Here is a 20,717-nt window from a genome sequence, read left to right as displayed (position 1 = left end):
TTATTGTACAACTGCTCTAAACTTATATTAAAATTACATTGATACAGGGTGATTTCAGTAGGGTAGCTGAATTGTGTTTTTATTCTTCCGAGTTGGTATACTTAATGCCAAAGTGGCATGGTTCTTTGTTGTTGTTTTGCTCGTTTGTTTACATTCTGATTGAAATTTTCCCACTCGAAATACTAAATTATAAATAAAATACATGGAAATATTGTTGTTGCTGTAATGCCATCAAATTGAATGAATTCGCCTTGAGAAATGCGTGAAATATATTTTTAAGAAATTATTTTAATATTTTTTGCATTTAATATTTTGACAATTTCTATATTTTGATTATTTCTAGTGACGTTTGACATTTTGAATAGTGATATACATAATTGTATATATATTTTTTGTTACACTACAATTGCGTGCTAATTAGAAATTATTTTTTCAAACTTTTTTCCTTCGTGGAGTTTTGCTTTTTAAAATTTGCTTTGTTAATTTATTTTAAATCTGTAGCGTTGAAAAGAATGAAACTGTAGCCGTTTCAGATGGCAAGCATTGCCCAAAGGCTTGCAGTAGCAATGGCTCTGCCTCAACTGTGTCCATAAAGTCTTCGATCGATACCTAAAAAGGCAATCGCAGTTAGTAAAATTTTTAATTATTTATATTATATTATAATTAAAAAATAAAAATCGAAAAGAGTTTTTAGCAGAAAAAAAATTCATAAAAATTAGAATCAACAAAAAAAAACAACTTTCCCCCTTTACCTTGCCATCTTTATCCAAATCGAACTTCTTCAACACAATCTCCACCAAATCCTTGACACCCTCATCGGGATCCTCGTCCTGTGGCTGTTTGATAAGACAGTTGCGCAGCAGCGTGAACATTTCATCCTTCGTTATGAACCCATCACCATTCAAGTCGTAAACGCGGAAGCAAAAGTTAGCGCGTTCGGCTAGCGAGCCACGTAGGAATATCGACAAACCTGTCAGCCAACCATCCAAACGTAGTGGAAGACCCTCGTGTGCACGGTCCCAACAACAAAATATGCGTTCCATAAGTATTTCTTCGGTTACAATATCGAAGGTGCTGTGTAACAGCTCACGAAAGACGATGCGATCGACGCCCTGTGAAGTAAATTGAGAAAGAGAATCGAAGTAGTGTCTAATTTCAGGCGGAATTGAGCTTTGTATGCACTTATATAACGGGTTTGCGAAATTGTTCAAGGGATGTCATAATGTCATCTCTTAAACATACTAACATTAAAACGTTGTTCGTTATTGGTTGCGCAATTATAAAATACCCTTTGGGTAGACCTCATGAAGCCGTCAATCCATAGTTCAATAGATGCAGAATTGACACCTAGAAAGAACTCAGGGCTTAATGGCATACTTGCAGAGCCTTCATTAGCCTGCTTATCAGCTTACTCGTTCCCTGTAATACCACAATGTCCAGGTACCCAAATAAGACTAACTTTGTGTGTTTTGCAACATTGTTCAGCTTTGTCTTACATTCACCGACTAACCTTGAAGAGCAACGTTGGTTAGCAAAGGCTTTCAGAGCAGCTTGACTGTCACTATGCCAAGTTGAAGATGGCATAGACTTGAGTAAAGAATACCGTGGCCATCTGTCCTGTGGCATAGGAGTACTTAGTCTAAGTACCATTCAGATCCGCTACCATCACTGGTTTTAGATCCGTCGGTGTAGAAAGTGTGCTGATATCCCATTAATAGGTTCTCTGGACTTAACCATTGATCTCTAGCTGGGAAAAAAACATTATACTTTCTACCGAAGCTAACGAAAGGCATTCAATTGTCCACTGGCATCGAGAACATTGTGCACAGCTCCGACAACTGGTGATATATCTGACAGTGGCCAGTGCTTTCTTCATTTCCCCCCACTCCGTTTAACTTGAGTCTGCATGTGCTTACTTAAGAAGCCGTTTACTTTGGTAACTCTTTTGGAAGCATGATTTTTGTGCGCCCAGTAATTTAATCTGGAGTCTAGTTGTACCCGTTAGGTATTTGACTACTCTTTTTGTCGATAAAGTGGCATCGAGTATTTGTATATCTACTTCCAATTGGAAACGTTTGGTGGTTAGAAGAATAAGCTCTGTCTGCTCTGTGAAAAGTTTTAATCCGCAGTCCTCTAGCCATGCCTGTACCCAGATCATCACCTGATTTAACTTCCTTTTGGTTTCGTCAGTGTTTCGAGCAATTATTACAGCTGTAATGTCATCTGCGTATCCAACTAGATGCACATCCGCAGTCATCTCTATTCGAAGGATTTCATCAAATCCGCACATATCCTACAAATCGAAGCATTCACCCCATAATTGGTTCTCGAGAAGCCAATTTTCTATTTTTTATACTATCGAAGTTTCTGGTTAGGAACATTAATTTGAATTTTACTCAAAATAATTTCACACTTCAAATTACTCTTATATGAGTTCCCTGTCATAGAAATATAGAGGATAATGAGAAGGTTCGACACTGGACATAACAGAGGCGGTGGCTTTTGCTACTCCATTCAAGACAATAAAAACATCCAATGCTTCACACGACTATGCTTTAGACAAAAGAAGGCGAAAGGTAAGAAAGCCAAGGCCTTCGTACAACATCCAGAGGTCGAATTGCCCATTAGGATGCTCTCGCTCAAGCTTCTCACTCAATCCCATCTGCAGTAGCTGTCAAGCGAAGGGAGTGAAAGCTAGTTTTTTCCCACTATTTATGGGAATGTCCAGGTATAACTAGACTTCGCTCTTTCGACAAGCCTTTCTTGCAGCAAATTATTGAAACCTAAGAATTAGAGATAAAACTGATATATTTAGATCTCACGAAATGTATCTGACTCAAACAAAAAACAAGACATCACACGAGAACAGCGATAGTACAATGGTGCTAGTCGCTAATTTCGATTATTTCAATAGAAATACTCAACCTCTTCAACAACAACAACAAGTTTCATATGGCTAAATTGATTTTGTTTTGATTTTGGTAATTTTTTTGTTGATGGTGTTGGATGAACAAAATGTACAAGACGAATTTTGAGGCACTTCAAAACTACTTTAAAACTCAAAATTTTTCTAGAAACAAAAATATGTTTAAAATTAAAAAAAAAAAAATTTTTTTTTATGAAAGTAAACTTGGTTTTTTTTTCTGGATGTAACAAAATTATTAAAATTAAATAGGAAATAAATCAATTGTCAAGACTTGTCAATAAGTCCTGGTGCCATAGTTATTTGAGGGGTTAGGGGTAGTCAGTTTTTCAAAAAATTTTATTTTTTTGTTTTACATTTTCTCAAAGTATAATATCTTAAAAATATTGTGTGAATATTTGAAGTGCATCCGGCAAATACTTTTCGAGTTATTCAACAATTAACAAAGGCCACTCGGGCGCTACGGAGCGTTCGCAAAACTTTAAATGCATTTTTCTCAAAACTATGTTTTTTGAACTGGTGATCACTTAAAAACTTAAAAACCGCTTGGTAGATTTAAATAAAATGTACACCGCTTTTGAAAAACATAAAAAGTTTGTGTCTGATCGAAGGATTTTTTTTATTTCGATTTTTTTTAAACAATTAATTGTCGGTTTTTTTCTCGAAAACCTTAAAAATATTTCCTGAGGCCGTCACGTTGTTAATTAAAAAAAAAAACAAAAGCTTCGATCAGGTACAAGATCATCTATTAATAAAACAAATTTCTCTCGTCCGATTTATTTACGATGAATCTCCAAGGACTTGTGATGATCAACGCAATGGACTTCTGGAGAAACAAGCTCCACACAAACAGCGATAACTTTTACAATCATTAATTTTTTTTTTGAAATTTTGCTAAAGTCAAGTCGAAACATGATGTATTAATGCTATGTTTTTATTTTTGTAAAATAAAGCTATTGACTAGGAAATCATAATTTTTTGAAATCATAATTTTTTCGAGCCTCTGACTACCCTTAACCCTTAAACCCAATACCAATTCGAAAATTTATTATTCTATGGACTAGTTTCCGTTCTAAGCCCAGCAAAATGACTTGTTAAGACACTTATAGTTTTTTATAATATATAAGAAAAAAATATTATGTTTTTGGAATTTTTACTGATTATAGAAATGCTTTGTTCCGAGACTTATCACGAGATCCCAGGAGTAAATGAAAAAAGCGGAGTATCATTCCAAAACCGATTCTCGCATACATTGTGTCCATTATGATCACTTTTACATAAATTATTCAAAAAATATTTATCAAAATTTATACGAAATAATTACCTCCACTGCAGCATGCGGCTTTACTATTGCCGCACTCGAACCGCCGGCAGCCAACGTTTTTGCGGCATATTGACAATTTGATATGAGTTTTCGATAAATTCGACATAGGGCATCCAACTCATCTCTGGAATGAAATAATAGATATACTTTTTAATACAATATAAATTGCATTGTCTAGTACGAATATTTTAAGAGTCTAAATTGAGAATCTAAAAGTTACTCATACGCCATGTACTACAGGTGCTGAAATACACACTCGAACTTCACCAAACAAGCTTTTGGTGTAAGAAGTTTGGAAATTAGTGACAAAACTGTACTTTTCTTCCGCTATGCTGTTGCTAACACGTTACTAATCGCGTAAAACGTTGCTCATACGACAATGTGGCGCACTTAAAGCGATCAAAATACGTGCGTTTTACGTTACCAAAAGAAATTCAAAAAACTTTTCGGAAATAAAATTGCATCTTACTTTAAATTGGGTTCCTATATAATAAAGGTTGGTATTTGTTGCTGCAACTGCATAAAGTTTTCTCCTGAAATTTTGGAGATTTCTGCTGAACTGAAAGTTCTCGGCGGGACATAAATTTGAATTTCCTATAACGTAAATCGATTGCCACTCGGCAGGCCATGACAGATCTCCGAGTGTATTTCTGCCATGAAAAGGTTGTTCATAAAATACCATCTGGTGTTCAGAGTCGGCTTAACTGTAGGTCCCTCCATTTGTGGAACAACATGAAGACGCACACCACAAATAGGAGGAGGAGCTCGGCCAAACACCCAAAAAGGGTATATATATAAAGCAACTGTCGTTTAATGTTATTACCAGCTTCTGCTAAAATAAATCCATGATTATCTACTGTAAAACAATTCAACACGGCGTATACGTTACATGCACTTGCATTTACTGCCTCAAAATCACTCATACGACATGTCCTTTAGGCACTTAATGCGAACGAATAAACTTAACAAAGTAACTTTTTCACATTCTTGAGAACTACAGTTATTGTTTAAACTTTCAAAAATTATCTCTAGTTTTTTCACTTCTTCCCTACAACCATAGTATTAGTACCACCCTGGCGTATGAGACACATTTACCATCAACATTTTGTACACTTCAACTCACTTGCTAAACTTTGTCTTTTTACGTAAGTTCTCCAACATTTTTGGATTAATTTTACCGCTCAATTCGTCCATCTTGCGCTGTCGACGTCGCTTATTCGTCTGTTTGGCGCGCTCCTGTGCATTGTAAGAATTGCGTTTGCTGCTTGCCAGGAATGCGGTTACGGTCCTCAGTATGCATTTATTGGTTAGAAGAGTTGACTTTTCCTTACCACCAGAAGCGGAGCCAGTCGGCCTGCCCTTAGACGGTTCATTAGACGGCTCACCGGTAGGTGTGCGCCGTACACCACCGTTCCCATTGACGCCACCATCTGTCGCGTTCACACTTGAAGCTGTTTGTGTTACCACTCAGAGGGTGAAATACAACAAGAATAAAAAAATTGGAAAGGGAAATAAATAGAAAATAGATTCATTAAAGGAAAACATAAAATACACATATGTGTGTGCAATACATATGCAAATGAAATAGGGGAAAAAATGTTGGCAATTCAATGAAGTTAACGTACAGCAACAATAGCAACAGTCAGCTAAATGCACGTCAATCATGCAATAATGACAACAGGCAGCGATGAACAGAGTAGCTGTAAGTCCTGTATACCCTATGATCAGAAAGTACCGGTTCAGGAAAATTTATTTTATCTCCTTCAAAATATGACCCGTCGGAAGCAACACACATGTGCCAATGTTTAACCCAGTCCTCCATGCACTATTGGGCGGGCGACGAAGGGATGGCCTTCAGCTCCTTCGTCGCATTCTCTTTGATCTCCTCTATCGACTGAAATCTCCTTCCACGAAGTGCTAACTTCAACTTGGGAAACAAAAAGAAGTCGTACGGGGCTTACCCGATGGGATTTACTTGGTGCTTGGTCAAATAATCCAGCACAATTTGGGCTCGGTGCGATGGCGCGTTATCAGCATGCAAAATCCAAGAATTGTTTGCCGATATTTCCGGCCGTTTGCGACGTACAGATCTCTCAAACGCTTCAAAACAGATAAGTAATATTCTTTATTGACTGTCTGGCCCGATGGAAGGCACACATAGTGCACTACGCCTTGGCAATCGAAGAAAACAGTCAACATCACCTTCCCGGTACTTTTTTAACATAGGGTAAATATGCAAGCATGCATGTGTGTGCTCATATGCCGACGTCTCTACATTCTTACTTCTAATCGTAAACATTTCGACTTCATTTGGTTGTTTCGTTATTTGCGCTTGATTGATATCTAACTTCCTTTAGAATCGAGTCGCGGCAGCCTTAGAACTCCCGCCTGGTCGCCTAGTGAACATACTAACTACCTGTCTGCCCGTCGACATGTCGTCTGTCTAAGCATTTAATATGTCTGCTACGTTTAGCTGAATTTCGTCTTTTTTAAATCGCATGCTAGTATTTCATATGAAGACATTCGGGTAGCGTGACGAATGAATGGCAGCGAAGGTAAATGATTTTATTAGCTTGTTCTAACACCTCTCCACCAACCCGCCGAAAAGACATTAGCTAACTGCTGCCTAAAAGTATGCAATCACAATGTTTGAATAATACTATTAATTTGTTGATTCCATCACGCAACTACACACTCGTATTCATGCACATACTCGTACACACATCAGCATTCACTTAGCCAATGCATACATGGAAATATATGCACACATATGAGGTTGCCAACTCTGTTGTTATAAACAAAAATACTTATCCTACGTGCAGAACGTACATTTATAAGGTTTGAAAGTATGCATGTTTGAATATTTTTACATATGAATTTGAGCATACAATGTACTTTGTGGACATTAGGGTGGTCTGACTTTGAAGGAGCTTTTTTTAGTTTCTAGATGCCAAGTTAATATTTATTTATTTAATACAAGAAGTCAATAAAATCATTATTTCAAACTGACTACTAAAACAAAAGAATAACGAAAATATAGGGTTTTCCAATAAGAGGTGTTATTTTGATATTCAGAGAAAAATGTTATTTTTTAATATAAATGATCTGATATTTATTTCATTATAAAGAGGAAGGAACGCCGTTAATAGTGGAAAATAACATCAGGCAAATGACCACCACGACCACGCTTACAGGACAATATCCTTTTCATGAAATTTTCCATAACCGAATTGCAAATTGGCTGCTCTATGTCCTTAAAAGCCTCACAAATTCCATCTTTGAGGTCTTGAATCGACCCTGGGCTGTCGGCGTAGACCTTTTCTTTCGCGTGGCCCCAAAGAAAAAAACCACAAGGTGTTAAATCACAAGATTTCGATAGCCAATTGTGATCACCTCTTCGAGAGATAACGCGGTCCGGAAACTTTTCCCGTAAAAGATCAATGGTTTCGTTGCTTGTGTGGCACGTAGCGCCGTTTTGTTAAAAATATACATTGCCCAGATCAATACCATCCAATTGCGGCCATAAAAAATAATTAATCATCTCACCATAGCGATAGATAACACCTGTTAGTGGAAAACCCTTTACTAGGTTATTCAATGCGCCAACTACCGGGAATCAGTCTTATCGCCCGCCATCTCATATAAGGTACTGTCGAACGTGTTATGTGAGAAACCAAAACCATATGCCAGCACACTGATGGGACCTTTTCAGTGTGGTTTTAGACCTGGATCGTCCACCATCGCCTAGATCTTCACACTACGCCAAGTCCTGGGGAAACTCCATGAAAAAGATAACGACATAACCAATCATCTCTTTATCGATTATAAGCCTGCTTTTGATAGCCCGATGTAGGATCGCCTATATGCCACTATTCCTCAGTTCGGTATTCCCACAAAACTGATTCGACTTTGCAAAATGACATTGAGCCACACGTCCAGCTCTGTCAAGGTATGAAAAGACCTCTCCGAAACTTTCAATACCAAGCGAGGTTTCAGACAAGGCGATCCAGTATTGTGCAACCTATTCAACTTCTACATGGAAACTGTACTGCGGAGAGCCGGTGGTCATCGAAATGAAACTATTTTCATCAAAAGTGTCAAGCTTTGTGCATATGCTGATGACATTGACATCATAGGGAACTGCAAGCAAGATTTTACCGCAGCAGGTTCGCTATCGAAAGAGAGTCAACTAGAGCGGGTCTGGCGGTTAACGAGGGCAACACGAAGTACTTGCTGCCACTAGGAAAGATACGCGCCGTTTTGGCGCCTATTGAAATTGTCAAGGAATTTACAGGGTTTGTTTGGAAAGTAATGAGCCTTATTTTTTTAAGCAGTTTTATTAAACCTTTTGGCTTATACAACTAATATTCTTCAAAATAGGACCCTTGAGCGTCAATACACCGCTGGTAACGGTCCTTCCACTGCAGGAAATATTTTTTAAACTCATCCGCCGGAATCGCGTTCAATTCGGCTGCCACAGTTTTTTGGATCGCCTCGATGGAGTCGAAACGCCTTCCCTTCAGCTTTCTTTTCAGGCGCGGGAACAAGAAGAAGTCCGGAGGTGACAGGTCTCTTCACTGATCTCACGTAGACTAGCACGACGGTCAATGTTCAAAAATTCACGAACCCGGTTAACATCTTTGTCTGTTTGCGTCGTCGAAGGCCTTCCAGATCGCTGTTCGTTTTCGACGTCCTCCCGGCCTTCCTTAAGACCGTTTGATCGAGTAACGTTGCTCCAACGATCGCTACATTTTCGCCACTGCACAATACTAACACACTTTTAAAACAGCTTTCATGTGCGAAGCGATGTTGACTGCGCCGCTGTTGCCAGCGAACTGGGACCGATTTCTAGTGGAAGGGGAAGGTCCAACGATCATTTTCCCTCAACCAGCCGTTCCGGTTGATCGCTTTTCAGACGCTCCGCGCGGGAAGGCTCATTACTTTTCAATCAAACCCTGTATACATCTTGGCCCCGCCGTCACAACCACAAACGAGGTCAGCCTGGGCATAAACCGACGAAACACGCTTGCTAATAGGTGCTACTATGGTCTGAGTAAGCTCATGTATAGCAGAGACATCGCTCGCCCGACAAAACTAACACTTTACAAGATGCTCATCAGGCGCTGAAGCATGGATTGTGCCACAGACTGATGCATCTGCTATTGAGGTATTTGAGGGAAAGATACTTCGGAAAATATTCGGTTCTCTTTATGTTGGCGATAGCTACTACCGCCGAATGAACCACGAGCTGTATAAGATCTTCGATGATGTGGACATAGTGAAGTGCATCAATATTCTTGCGCTGGCTGGGCCACGTAGAGCGTATGGATACAGAAGCTCAAGCAAATAAAGTGTTCGGATGGCAAGTTAGAGGGCAATGGCGTAGGAGAATACCATGGCTTCGGTGGAAGAACCAAGTCGAGGGAACTCTATCATCGCACAGACGTCTGGCGAGACTTCTTGCAGTCGGCCTTAATCCGGTAATGGGTTGTGAGCTTTGATCAGGCCATATAAGTAAGTAAATAAGTAAGTAGAGTTGTTCAATAAGTTTTGCGGTCGATAAGAGAGGGCGTTGCTACTAGCCTGATTTTTTTTTTTTTTTGTTATGTTCGTACACTCTTCATATGAACGGATGTGAAGTTTCATTTCAATCTGTCAATTCATTCTTTGCTTACAAGTCATTTAGTACCGACGTGTCACAGTAGTTTCTACAATGGAAAAAATCAGGTATCGTGCAGTGATTGAAGGTTTATTTTTGGAAGGTTTAAAAGTAAAGAAAATTGATGAACGAATGTTGAAAGTGTATAAGGACTTTTCGCTATCAATCTGTACAGTAGAAATATGGGTTGCTGAATTTCCACGTCAAATGCGTCCAAAATCAGCAACAACAACAGAAATCGTAGAAATAAGCCGGATATCGTATTGAAAGATCGTCGAAGTTTCTAATCGTTTCGATCGTTTTCTAACCACGGTCGTCCTTCGGCAGGCAATGGCAAACCTCCGAGTGAACTTCTGTCATAAAAAAGCTCTATCGGCTGTTCGGAGTTGGCTTAAAATTGTAGGTCCCTCCATTTGTGGAACAATATTAAGACATCCGCCACAAATAGGAGAAGGAGTTCGGCCAAACATCTAGCCGAGGTGTACGCAGCAATTATTTTTTATATTTTCTTAGTCATCCATTGGCCAGTGCAAGCAATATTTTGACTGAAGTACTGAATTTCAGAAACCCCTTGTGCTCAATGGATACCACATTCGCTAACAATGGAACAAAAAAACATTCGAATGCGACTATCTCGACAACATTTAGAGCGTTTTCGAGAGGATAAAGGGAATTTCGTGCGACGATTCATCACTAGGATTGAGAGTTTGGTCCATCACCATCATCCTGATTAAAATAAGAGGCTAAAGAGGGGTGTGAATCTGATTCTTCGGGAACAGTGTGCATCATTCCAACTGGTGGCATATCTGACAGTAGCCAGTGTTTTCTTCGTTTCTCCAGACTCTGTGTAACGTGAGCCTGTACGCCGCTTTCAATGCTTCCTTTCGAATTTGGAGACCTAGAAGTTGCAAGTTCAGGATGGCATTAAGGGCATTGCCAGATGTCGTACTCCCAGCACCTGTGATACCCAAGGACACACTTCTCTGTAGTCTGGTTAGATGTTTTATTCAGGAATTAGTCATTTTAGCCGTCCATCAAACTACAGAGGCTTATGTAATAATGTACCTAATCAGGATGTTGTAAAACTTGTCACCGGTTTTAGACCCCATGTTTTGCCAAAGTTCTCTTACACTGCCAGAAGACTTTTAGTATTCGAGAGACCTTCTGCTCGACATACGTTTTCCAGATCATCTTACTAGCTAGGATTACCACTAAGTATTTGACCTCAGAAGACAGTTGTAGTGTTAATCCTTTCAAAGTTGGTAGTGAGAGGCCTTAAATTTTGGGTTTCCTAGTGAAAAAAACCATGATACAGTTCGCACCAATGTTCAATCTTATTAAGAGTTACCTGCATTTTATTGCATATAGCTTCTAGTGACCGTCCTGAGACTAGTACGGACACATCATCCGCATCAAATTGGATATGATAATATAGTTTTCTGCAGCTTATTAAGAAGAGAGTCCACAACAAAGTACCAAGGTAGGGGAGAGAGTACACCACCTTGTAGGCAGCGCTTCTTAATCTCAATCTTCACTCCTTCATCGTTTTCTCTATCTATGATAAGCAGTCTCTTGGATAGCATAGAGTGAATCCATCTGAGAATGATTTCTTCTACGCCATGCCTTCTAATAGAAGAGTACACCAAGAGTGTACTCTCTTGCTTCCAACCCTTTTTCAATGATGCTACGCACTCGTGCAGAGCGGATTCACAAGATTCCTTCCAGATTCTCACTTCAGCGATGGAATTCATATATTGGAATTGATGCTGAGAGAGAATATACTGAATAATAAGTTGTATTTCTCCTTCTTCTTCTCCTTCTTCTTCTCCTTCTTTTTCTTCTTCTCCTTCTTTTTCTTCTTCTTCCTCTCCTTCTTCTTCTTCTTAGCGCCACAGTCCTTGGTGAACCATTGTTTCGGTCACAGCTTCTTGTCATCGATCTGTGATTTACAGCCACTTCCCTCCAACATTGCACGCGATTTTTCCTAAGAGCAACTTCCACATCATCTAGCCACTTTTTCCTCGGGCGTCCCCCTTTTCTTTCTCCAATTGGGCGAAGGTCTAGTGCCTTTCTTGTTGATCGCTCCTTTGGTATCTTGGCATCTCACTTGGTATCATAATTACGATGTGTAACATGATAGTGGATCTCAAGATATGAAACCTCTCACCTCTCGTAGTCAATCTCCTTTCACCTTCAAGTGGTGATACTTTTAACTGAATGCGGAGATCGAGTAACCAGTTTCCCCGAATACTGGAAACCTCGAAGGAAGCACTAGGATCTAAAGAACGAAGGTGAGCCCCCCCGAAAGGGACTGGTCATTAGGTTGACGCCCTAATATCAGTTTAAAAAATAATTGACACGAACCCTGCACAGCATCGGATAGGAAACAACAATAAAGTGTTTTTCGAACCATATAATTTTGTTTATCTTATCGAACGGCAAAACTTATTGAACTACCTAGTAAAGGGATTCACTGAAAAGTAATGAGCCTTCCCGCGCGGAGCGTCTGCCAGAGATAAGATTTTGCCGTGGGGAAAATGCAGCGATCGTTGGAGCAACGTTACTCGATCAACTTTTGCGTAAAGCTAAACAAAATGAGTACTCTCGAGGCATCGTCCACAAGGAGTTTGTACCTCCAGGAAGCACTGTAAACGCGGCATTTTACAAAGAAGTGCTCCTTCGGCTGAAAAACCGCGTCGCCGGGTTCGGCCCGACCTCGTCAACAATTGGACCCTTCATCACGACAATGCGCCGGCGCACACCGCCTTCCTCTACACCTCTGCATTGGCCAAGATGGGGGTTCCGGTGTTTCCCCACCCTCCCAACAGCTCCGACCTGTCCCCTCCGGACTTCTTCTTGTTCCCGCGCCTGAAAAGAAAGCTGAAGGGGAGGCGTTTCGACTCCATCGAGGCGATCCAAAAAACTGTGAGAGCCGAATTGAACGCGATTCCGGCGGATGAGTTTAAAAAATGTTTCCTACAGTGGAAGGACCGCTACCAGCGGTGTATTGACGTTCAAGGGTCCTATTTGAAGAATATTAGTTGTATAAGCCAAAAGGTTTAATAAAACTGCAAAAAAAAAAAAAATAAGATTCATTACTTTTCAATCAAACCCTGTATATCGAAATTTATGAATAACTGGGCGGCGCAGATTGCATTCAACGAATTCCGTTACAACAACAGAGACAAAATGTGATGGTTAAGTAGCGAATAGCAATAAAAGAGGCACCCAGTATTTCAAATTTAAGAGAGCATAAAGGAAATGCGAAGTTCTTTGTGGTAATAAAATTGACCAATTATTCTTGGTGGATAACTCCACATCCTGTGCAGTTTTGGCCATCTTAACCTAAACATAATTCCATATGTTTACTCATTATTCCATTTGCACTGTAGTTGATCGTTCATGCTTTTTGTAGTTTTGCAATTTTATTTTCGAAAAAGTTGGCGCACCTTAATGCAAACACATCTATTTCCAACTTAACAGCCACCGCATTTCAGGAATATCAGATATTCGTACTGTGCATATTTCACTAATTTCTGGGCGTACCCAGCCGCTCTTCAGCAATCTACTCTACTCTAATAGCTCAGATTCCAACTATACTCGCACCAAAATGGTTTCTGCCAGTGTGCCTCCCTCCCTTTATACTCGCATGCCCATTGCCATTTGCCACAATATGTTTAAGTGTTTGGTTTTATATCGCCACAGTTTGAAAACTTTGCTTGTAGCATTAACACCAGCGCCTTTTGCTACGCACAACACTCGGCCAGAGAAACTTTTACGTTTGTGCTTTATTTACAGACTGCCTTTGTGTGACTAATTTCCACTCTGTATGTATAAGTCCTTGTAGTTCCATCAAAGGTTCTTCGCCATTGCATTCGAAGTGTGAACAGCAGTCGGAAGTGGTATTGTTCTGTTTTTGTTTTTGTTTTTGTTTTTGTAAATGGTGTTGTGCAACTTGCTTAGGAGTGTGTGATTTAATTAGCAAAGTTTTAGAATTAGTGAAGATAAAATTAAATGCTCATATTTTAATGAAGTTGCATAAATAAATTTTGAAAGCCTTGAAGTGAAAGCCTTTAAGGAGGCCAACTCGCGTAAAGGCTGTTTTTATTGGCTAATTTTGTGAATTTTTGCTGTGGAACTAAGAAAAAATGGATTGTGGTGTGGAGCTGGTATATATTCTCATAGATGTAGAATGACAAATCTGTGCGTCTGGAAGACACCGCAGTCCAGATGGAAATACAAGCAATCGGGGAAACTTGTAGGCGACTAATCGCTGACTTCTCTTTTAAGGTAAATATCGCTATTCTTTCGGATAGCCAAGCTGCAAACCAGGCACTGAATTCGACTACAAAAACCTCTAATCTAGAGGAACAAAGCAGAAAAAGGCTTACGACTTTGAATACAAACCATAAAGTTACTTTAATATGGGTCCCGGGACATCGGAATATTGAAGGAAACGATAAAGCGAAGGAACTGATAAGAGAGGGATCTGCTATAAACAACATTCTTGCAGAATCAGTATTCACACCACTGGGTGTGTAATTTCCATAAAATACTTACAAATACGTACAATGGAGATGAAGAGACCAGCCGACATGCAAGGTTAGCAGAATGTTGTTGTCCACCTACAACCACAAGCCAACGTCAATATTGGCAAATATGAAACAAAGCGATACCTGCAAACTCACGGCGGTGATTACTGGTTTCTGGTCTATCGGCGAACAAGCAGCAAAAATTGGCATCCCTCACAACACACACTGTCACAGTTATAAACAACCAGAGAAAAAAGAAACAATCTTCTATATATTTCCTTTGTGAATGCACTGCTTTATGGAAGGAGAGAATGTAAACTCTTGGCAAACTGCTTTTTGAAAACCTCGCAGAGCTGGCTGGTATAGACGTAAACAGCCTTATAAGGTTTCTCAATCGTACGGACTGTATATAGTCCTGCTCCAAATAACTTTTAAACAAGTTGATAGCGAGGATGTGACAACAACATGGTTAGATTCTACATGAATCACCACTTTAACCAACCAAAACAATGCTTCATTTCAAATTTTTTATGGATTTACATTAATTTAGGAAGCAAAAATTTAAAAAAGGAAGTTCACTCCTGCAATCTACCGTAACTACTGTTAGTTCTGCCTTCTCCAAACTGGATAAAGAGGCAAAGTGAATGGGTCTGGTGGTGAACGAGGACAAAACGAAGTACCTCCGGTCTTCAAACAAACAGTCGGCGCTCTCGCGTATCGGCACCACGTCACTGTTGGCAGTTATGATTTCGAGGTTGTACGAGACTTCGTTTATTTAGGAACCAGCATTAACACGGATAAGAATGTCAGCCTTGAAATCCAACATAGAATCTCTCTTGTCAACAAGTGCTACTTTGGACTACAATTGAACAAAACTAACACTCTACAAAACTCTCATCATGCCTGTCCTAACGTATGGCGCTTGCAACATCCGATGAAGCGACGCTTGAAGTGTTTGAGAGAAAGATTCTGCGCAAGATTTTTGGACCTTTGCACGTTGGCAACGGCGAATATCGCAGGCGATGGAACGATGAGCTGTATGAGCTTTACGACGACATAGACATAGCGCAGCGAATAAAGAGACAGTGGCTACGCTGGTTGGGTCATGTCGTCCGAATGGATACAAACGCTCCGGCTTTGAAAGTATTCGATGCGGTCCCAGCTGGTGGTAGCAAAGAAAGAGGAAGGCCTCTTTTGCGTTGGAAAGATCAGGTGGAAGCACTTGGCTTCACTTGGTGTGTTCAATTGGCGCCACTTAGCACGAGAAAGAAACGACTGGTGCGCTTTGTTCAACTCGACCAAAATCGCGTAAGCGATTATCGCACCCATTAAGAAGAAGAAGAATTGAAATCATCTTAACTCTTTGTTTACCGCACAACAACAAAAAGAAAAAAATTAAAAACCAGCATCACCTAAAGAATTTATGTTGGCAATACCTGTTACTATATTCAAAAAAGAAAATAATACAATACATATATTAGTTTTAGAATATTACAGGAGACATAGAAATAAACAAAGTGACAAAGTTAACGAGTTTACAAGCATCAGATATTGATTTGGGAATACTTTAAAAATGGTACGGGTTCCTGACCCAGCCGAGCGGCAAAAGATTAAATCAAGGAGCATTTTAATCAGTGAAGCATTGAACTCAAAATCCAACCAGAATTTTTCAAAAATGTTAAAAATTTACTTTTTTGTTCAAAATTTTCGTTTTTCCTCCATAGCTATTTTTTTATGAAAAACAAAAACGGACTTATAACAATTTGTGTGCAGGCAAACCTCCGAGTGTATTTCTGTCATAGAAAAGCTCCGCATAAAAAAACCATGAATCGGCTTAAAACTGTAGGTCCCTCCATTTGTGGAACAACATCTAGACACACGTCACAAATACAGAGTCCGGTACTCGAAGTGTAACCAACTTCAGACCTCTCGCGCAGCTCATGCACATCAGATATCAGTTAGTTGACTAAATGACTGTCCAGAGTATTGTTTACAAGGGCACGGAAGCATTTTGCCGAGTGTAAACGGGGAAAAAGAAAATCATTAATGGATTCCAGACGTAATAGTGTGATTGCATTATATCTGACTGAAAAATCACAACCACCGATTGTTCGTGAGCTCGATCACCTTAAAGCAAATAAAGTTTTTTGTTTATCGCACCTTACTCGTTACACTGATTCTGGTAGCATCGGGAAACGTCATGGAGGTGGTCCTTAAATGACTGCAACCGCACGTGTAAAGGTTCAAAAAGTGAAGAAGCGACTTGAGCGAAATCCCCGATGATCAAATAGTCAATCAAACAACTGAAAATATCTAACCATAGCAACCGCCGTATACTGAAAAATGATCTTAAAGTCAAGCCTTACAAGATCCAAAAGGCGCGTGATCTCACACTAAAGAAGCAACAAGTCAGACTTGAGAGAGCGAAGGAGTTACTTCACTTGGCCGAAAGCAGTCAATTTCCGAACATTGTGATTTCTGACGAGAAAATTTTTCAAATTGAGCAAAACGATAGAGTTTATTTGACCGACCGTTCATACGAGAATTTAAGTCATTGATTGACCACCAGGATGCAGCACCCACCACAGGTATTGGTTTGGGCCGCTTAACCGCAGATGGGCGCACTTCAATCGTTTTCATCGAGTCTGGCTTTAAGGTAAATGCAAAATATTATCGGAAAAGTATTCTGAAGGTTGCTTTGAAACCGTGGGTAGACAAACATTTCGGTGGCAAACCATGGACGTCTCAGTAGGACTCGGCACTGTCTCACAAAGCTCGAGTGAACCAAGAATGGCTAAAAAACAACGTTCCGAACTTGATAACGTTCACACAATGGCTCTCAAATTCACCCAAAACCGATGGATTATTCTCTTTGGGCCATTTTGGAGGGCAAGGTCCGAACCAAAAGATTCACCAGTCTCGTGGCTCTGAAAAAAGGCATTGTCCGCGAGTGGGCCAAAATACCTGGAAATCACACTCGGACAGGTTGCGATTCGTTTCTGGATCGTCTCAACGGCACAGTCAAGGCAAACGGTGATCATATCGAGCAAAAGTGAATTGTTTCTTAATTTTGTATTATTTTCACACATTTTTTATATTGAATTGAATAAAAGTAATTTTCCAAACTAAATGTCCGGCCTTTTTATTGGTTACACTTCGAGCGCCGGGTGCACTTCGGGTGGAGGAAGAGGAGCTCGGCCAAATACCTAGAAAGGTAATAAGCGCCAATTATATTTGCATACTTTATTTTTTTATGAGAAATAAAAACATTGTAAAATTTTCTTTTTATTCTAACCCATCCGGAGTTTTTATAAGTAAAATATATGTCACGCAAAATTGAGCAGAGTCAGAGAAAGAGTTTTCAATTAGCAGCTGATAGCAGCAAATTTAAAAACACCTGCCTTATAGCCTGAAGCTTTTCAATGAAAGAAATTCAAGTAAAAGTTTAACTTTTATGCAAGATGGCGTAAATTAATCATCCAATTTTGTTTTTAAATAACTTTTTTACTAAATAACAAAAATATAATGATTTCGAGTAATGGAAATTTTTTTAACCTTAAAGCGCTCCATTGCTTGTCTGTTTGTATGCTGCAGTCGTCAGCAAACAAAAATTGTCAAAAGCCAATGCGATTTTTGAGCCGCCTTGGCTGAGATACCGTGTTGAGTAGAGGGCATAAAAGACCATGAAGTCGAAGTGCAAACCTTATTTTCATCCACTCATACATTCATTGAGTCATTTGTAGAATTTTTTTTAATTTTTTTGTTGAATTTTTTTTTAAATACGCATAAGATTTGAAACTTAGATTTAAAAGTTTTTTTTACAGTATAATGAACCCATATTTTCTTAATAAAATTTTATTAAAATCAAATAAGAAATATGAAAAATAAAAATATATAATTGGCGCGTACGCTCCTGTTAGGTGTTTGGTCCTTTTTGTGGCGTGCGTCTTGACGTTGTTCCACAAATGGAGGGACCTACATTTTCAAGGCGACTCCGAACGCCAAATATTTTTTAGAGGAGCTTTTTTATGGCAGAAATACTCTCAGAGGTTTGTCATTGCCTGCCAGGGGGCGACCGGCATTTGATGATTCATGCACGGAGGTTTTATTAAGTTTAAAAGACAATTTTATATATTGTTGTTTTTTTTTTGTTCCGACCGATGGATCAAAAGTAGTCCCACATTAATCCAAATAACCCAGTTTCTAATAAACCAAACGTCATGCAATTTTAATACAACAGCCGTGATGGAGGATCATATGTTCAAAAATAGTACCACAGTGTAATAAAAACAAACCAATGGTACCACAGTGTAACAAAAACAGGCCAAGAACTTTAGCGGTAGGCCTTCCATTTAGTTTTTTAACCCTCCGTTGGTCACATTTTTTAAAACCTCTGGTTGGACACGCGCGTCTGATCTTTTTTCGCTCGAGGATCCTTTTTAAAAGGTTAAATACTTAAATCGATAAAAAATTAAATTTTTGGAAGCTACCTGAAAGCTCAAGTCGGTAGTTATAATATAAATATGTTAAATTCACGTTCAAAAGAGAAAAAGGCAGTCTGGCCAGGCGCATTAAAAAAGTTACAATTGAACTAATTATTTACAATAAATTTTCAAAAATTTTAATAGGCGACATTTTGCAAATGAAAAATCTATCTCAACAAATTTAGAGATTTTATTAAACTTAATTAAGGTTCTAGTAATAGGAGCATTTTGTGCATAAAGAGATATTGAGAGACACCCTTAGAGAAACTCCGTACTAGAAAGAGCTCTGGCCGGAATATTAAAGAAAATCCTTTCCACTATGCTCACAGATCATCGCTGAAAACTTATGAGAGATGCTCCTGAATTCTCATAGAAGAGTAAAACTAGAAGCACCAAAAGCAAGTCTTGTTTTAATCAAAGCATCAGTAAAAGTAAATTATGTCCCAGCACACAAATTCTTATTCACCCTCTAAAGGATTTATAGTTTGCCAATACGACATTTCGATTTCTTTTCTAACTCTGCCACTGTACACTCATATTCAAACTTTTGTTAACAGTTGAATTGAACTTTTGGCTTAAAAGAGGTAGAATTAGAGTGATATTAGGCCAACCAGCAGAACTAATACAATATATTCCATCAACTTGACGATGAGTAACTAATATTGTACAAAGCGAACTTTGAAAATATTTCAAAATTAATTTTTTATACTCGTCCCAGTTAAAGTTATATGTAACTATTCACTTCACTATGCCACCACAAAAACAAAAACAAAAATACTAAAATCAAAGCTTCAGCACAAAGCATTCACATACACATTAAAACTAATGTTGGAAAACTACACAAAAATCAAAATAAATTTTTTTTCACAATAAAATTCAAAAACTTACCCATTTTTCTGTAGATAATGAAAATATTTTACTAAAATTCCTCCACACTCGAATGTATACCAAAGTGACAACCTGCTTTTGCTGCAAAATAAACATAGTTGAATAGTTTCCATGGAATTCCGCTACACAATAATTAGCAACAACAAATCAATACCAAAAGCCAAGTTAAGTAAGTAGGACAAATTTTCCCTTTGAGAGTTCTTAGTTTGCAATTGAATGAGTTAAGGTAGGACAGCAAGTCGATGCCTGTTTACCGAAACTGCCAACAGGACAATAGCCTGCGAAGTGGTGCAGGGCAACGAAAACATGCTTTATTGACAAAACGAATGCTTCCATCGCAATTTGAAAGAAAAGCACTACAATAACTTCATACCACCACCAAGACCCCACCTAATATTGATTGAAGTGAATTTAGCGGCAACCAATTGTAGAATATTTTATTGATTTGTGAGCGTTTCTTTAGAGGCAAACAATTTTTTTCTTTCATAATTCACTCTTATTCGTTGGTGTAAAAATTCTTTTCACTCTTTTTTATACAGCTTAGGGAAAATGAGGCAGAAATGTTTGGTTAGGTTATGTTGGCCTGGCTGGCTGAAAGCCCTCAAATAGAACTATTGGTCCTTAGTGGTACCAGATAGAGCTTGACCCTTACGTTTCCTTGTAGTATACTTCTTGTAATAAGCCTGCGTCTTTTGCGAATCTAAGTAAGCTCTGAAGCTTTAACCCCCAGAGACATTCTAAACTCCCATATTGTAGAGCTCCTAAACAATATATTCGTATTCTAGGTATATATATATATATTCGTATTCAAGTACATAGAAGGTGTTCAAGAGTTTCCCTCTCTTCTAGTTCATTGCAAAATCTGCAGCTATCATTGCTTGTAATACCCATTTTGTACGCGTATGCC

The 20,717-nt window shown here is 38.9% G+C and overlaps 1 protein-coding gene across 1 annotated transcript; it reads right to left on the bottom strand.

The window, feature by feature from the left end:
- Window positions 1-348: 348 nt before the first annotated feature.
- LOC128856510 (calaxin) lies at window positions 349-19,814 on the bottom strand. Its single transcript, XM_054091811.1, has 5 exons — window positions 19,811-19,814; window positions 5,371-5,713; window positions 4,248-4,371; window positions 753-1,112; window positions 349-609 (listed from the first exon to the last, which is right to left on the bottom strand). Exons 1-5 carry the CDS (start codon window positions 19,812-19,814, stop codon window positions 490-492), a joined length of 951 nt encoding a protein of 316 aa, XP_053947786.1. The 3' UTR covers window positions 349-489.
- Window positions 19,815-20,717: the final 903 nt, after the last annotated feature.

The sequence above is a fragment of the Anastrepha ludens genome, chromosome 3 (genome assembly GCF_028408465.1).
Source record: "Anastrepha ludens isolate Willacy chromosome 3, idAnaLude1.1, whole genome shotgun sequence".
Lineage (NCBI taxonomy): Eukaryota > Metazoa > Arthropoda > Insecta > Diptera > Tephritidae > Anastrepha > Anastrepha ludens.
Note: the sequence above shows the minus strand (reverse complement) of the source record. Positions and strands in the feature narration are given on the sequence as shown.

What these genes read in the sequence shown, in the direction of transcription:
- LOC128856510 (XM_054091811.1), bottom strand. An exon ending in AAAAAGACAAAGTTTAGCAA is followed by an intron (nt 4,372 to 5,370) that starts GTGAGTTGAAGT and finishes ATTTCATTCCAG; the next exon opens with AGATGAGTTGGATGCCCTAT. An exon ending in ATTTGGATAAAGATGGCAAG is followed by an intron (nt 610 to 752) that starts GTAAAGGGGGAA and finishes TTGCCTTTTTAG; the next exon opens with GTATCGATCGAAGACTTTAT.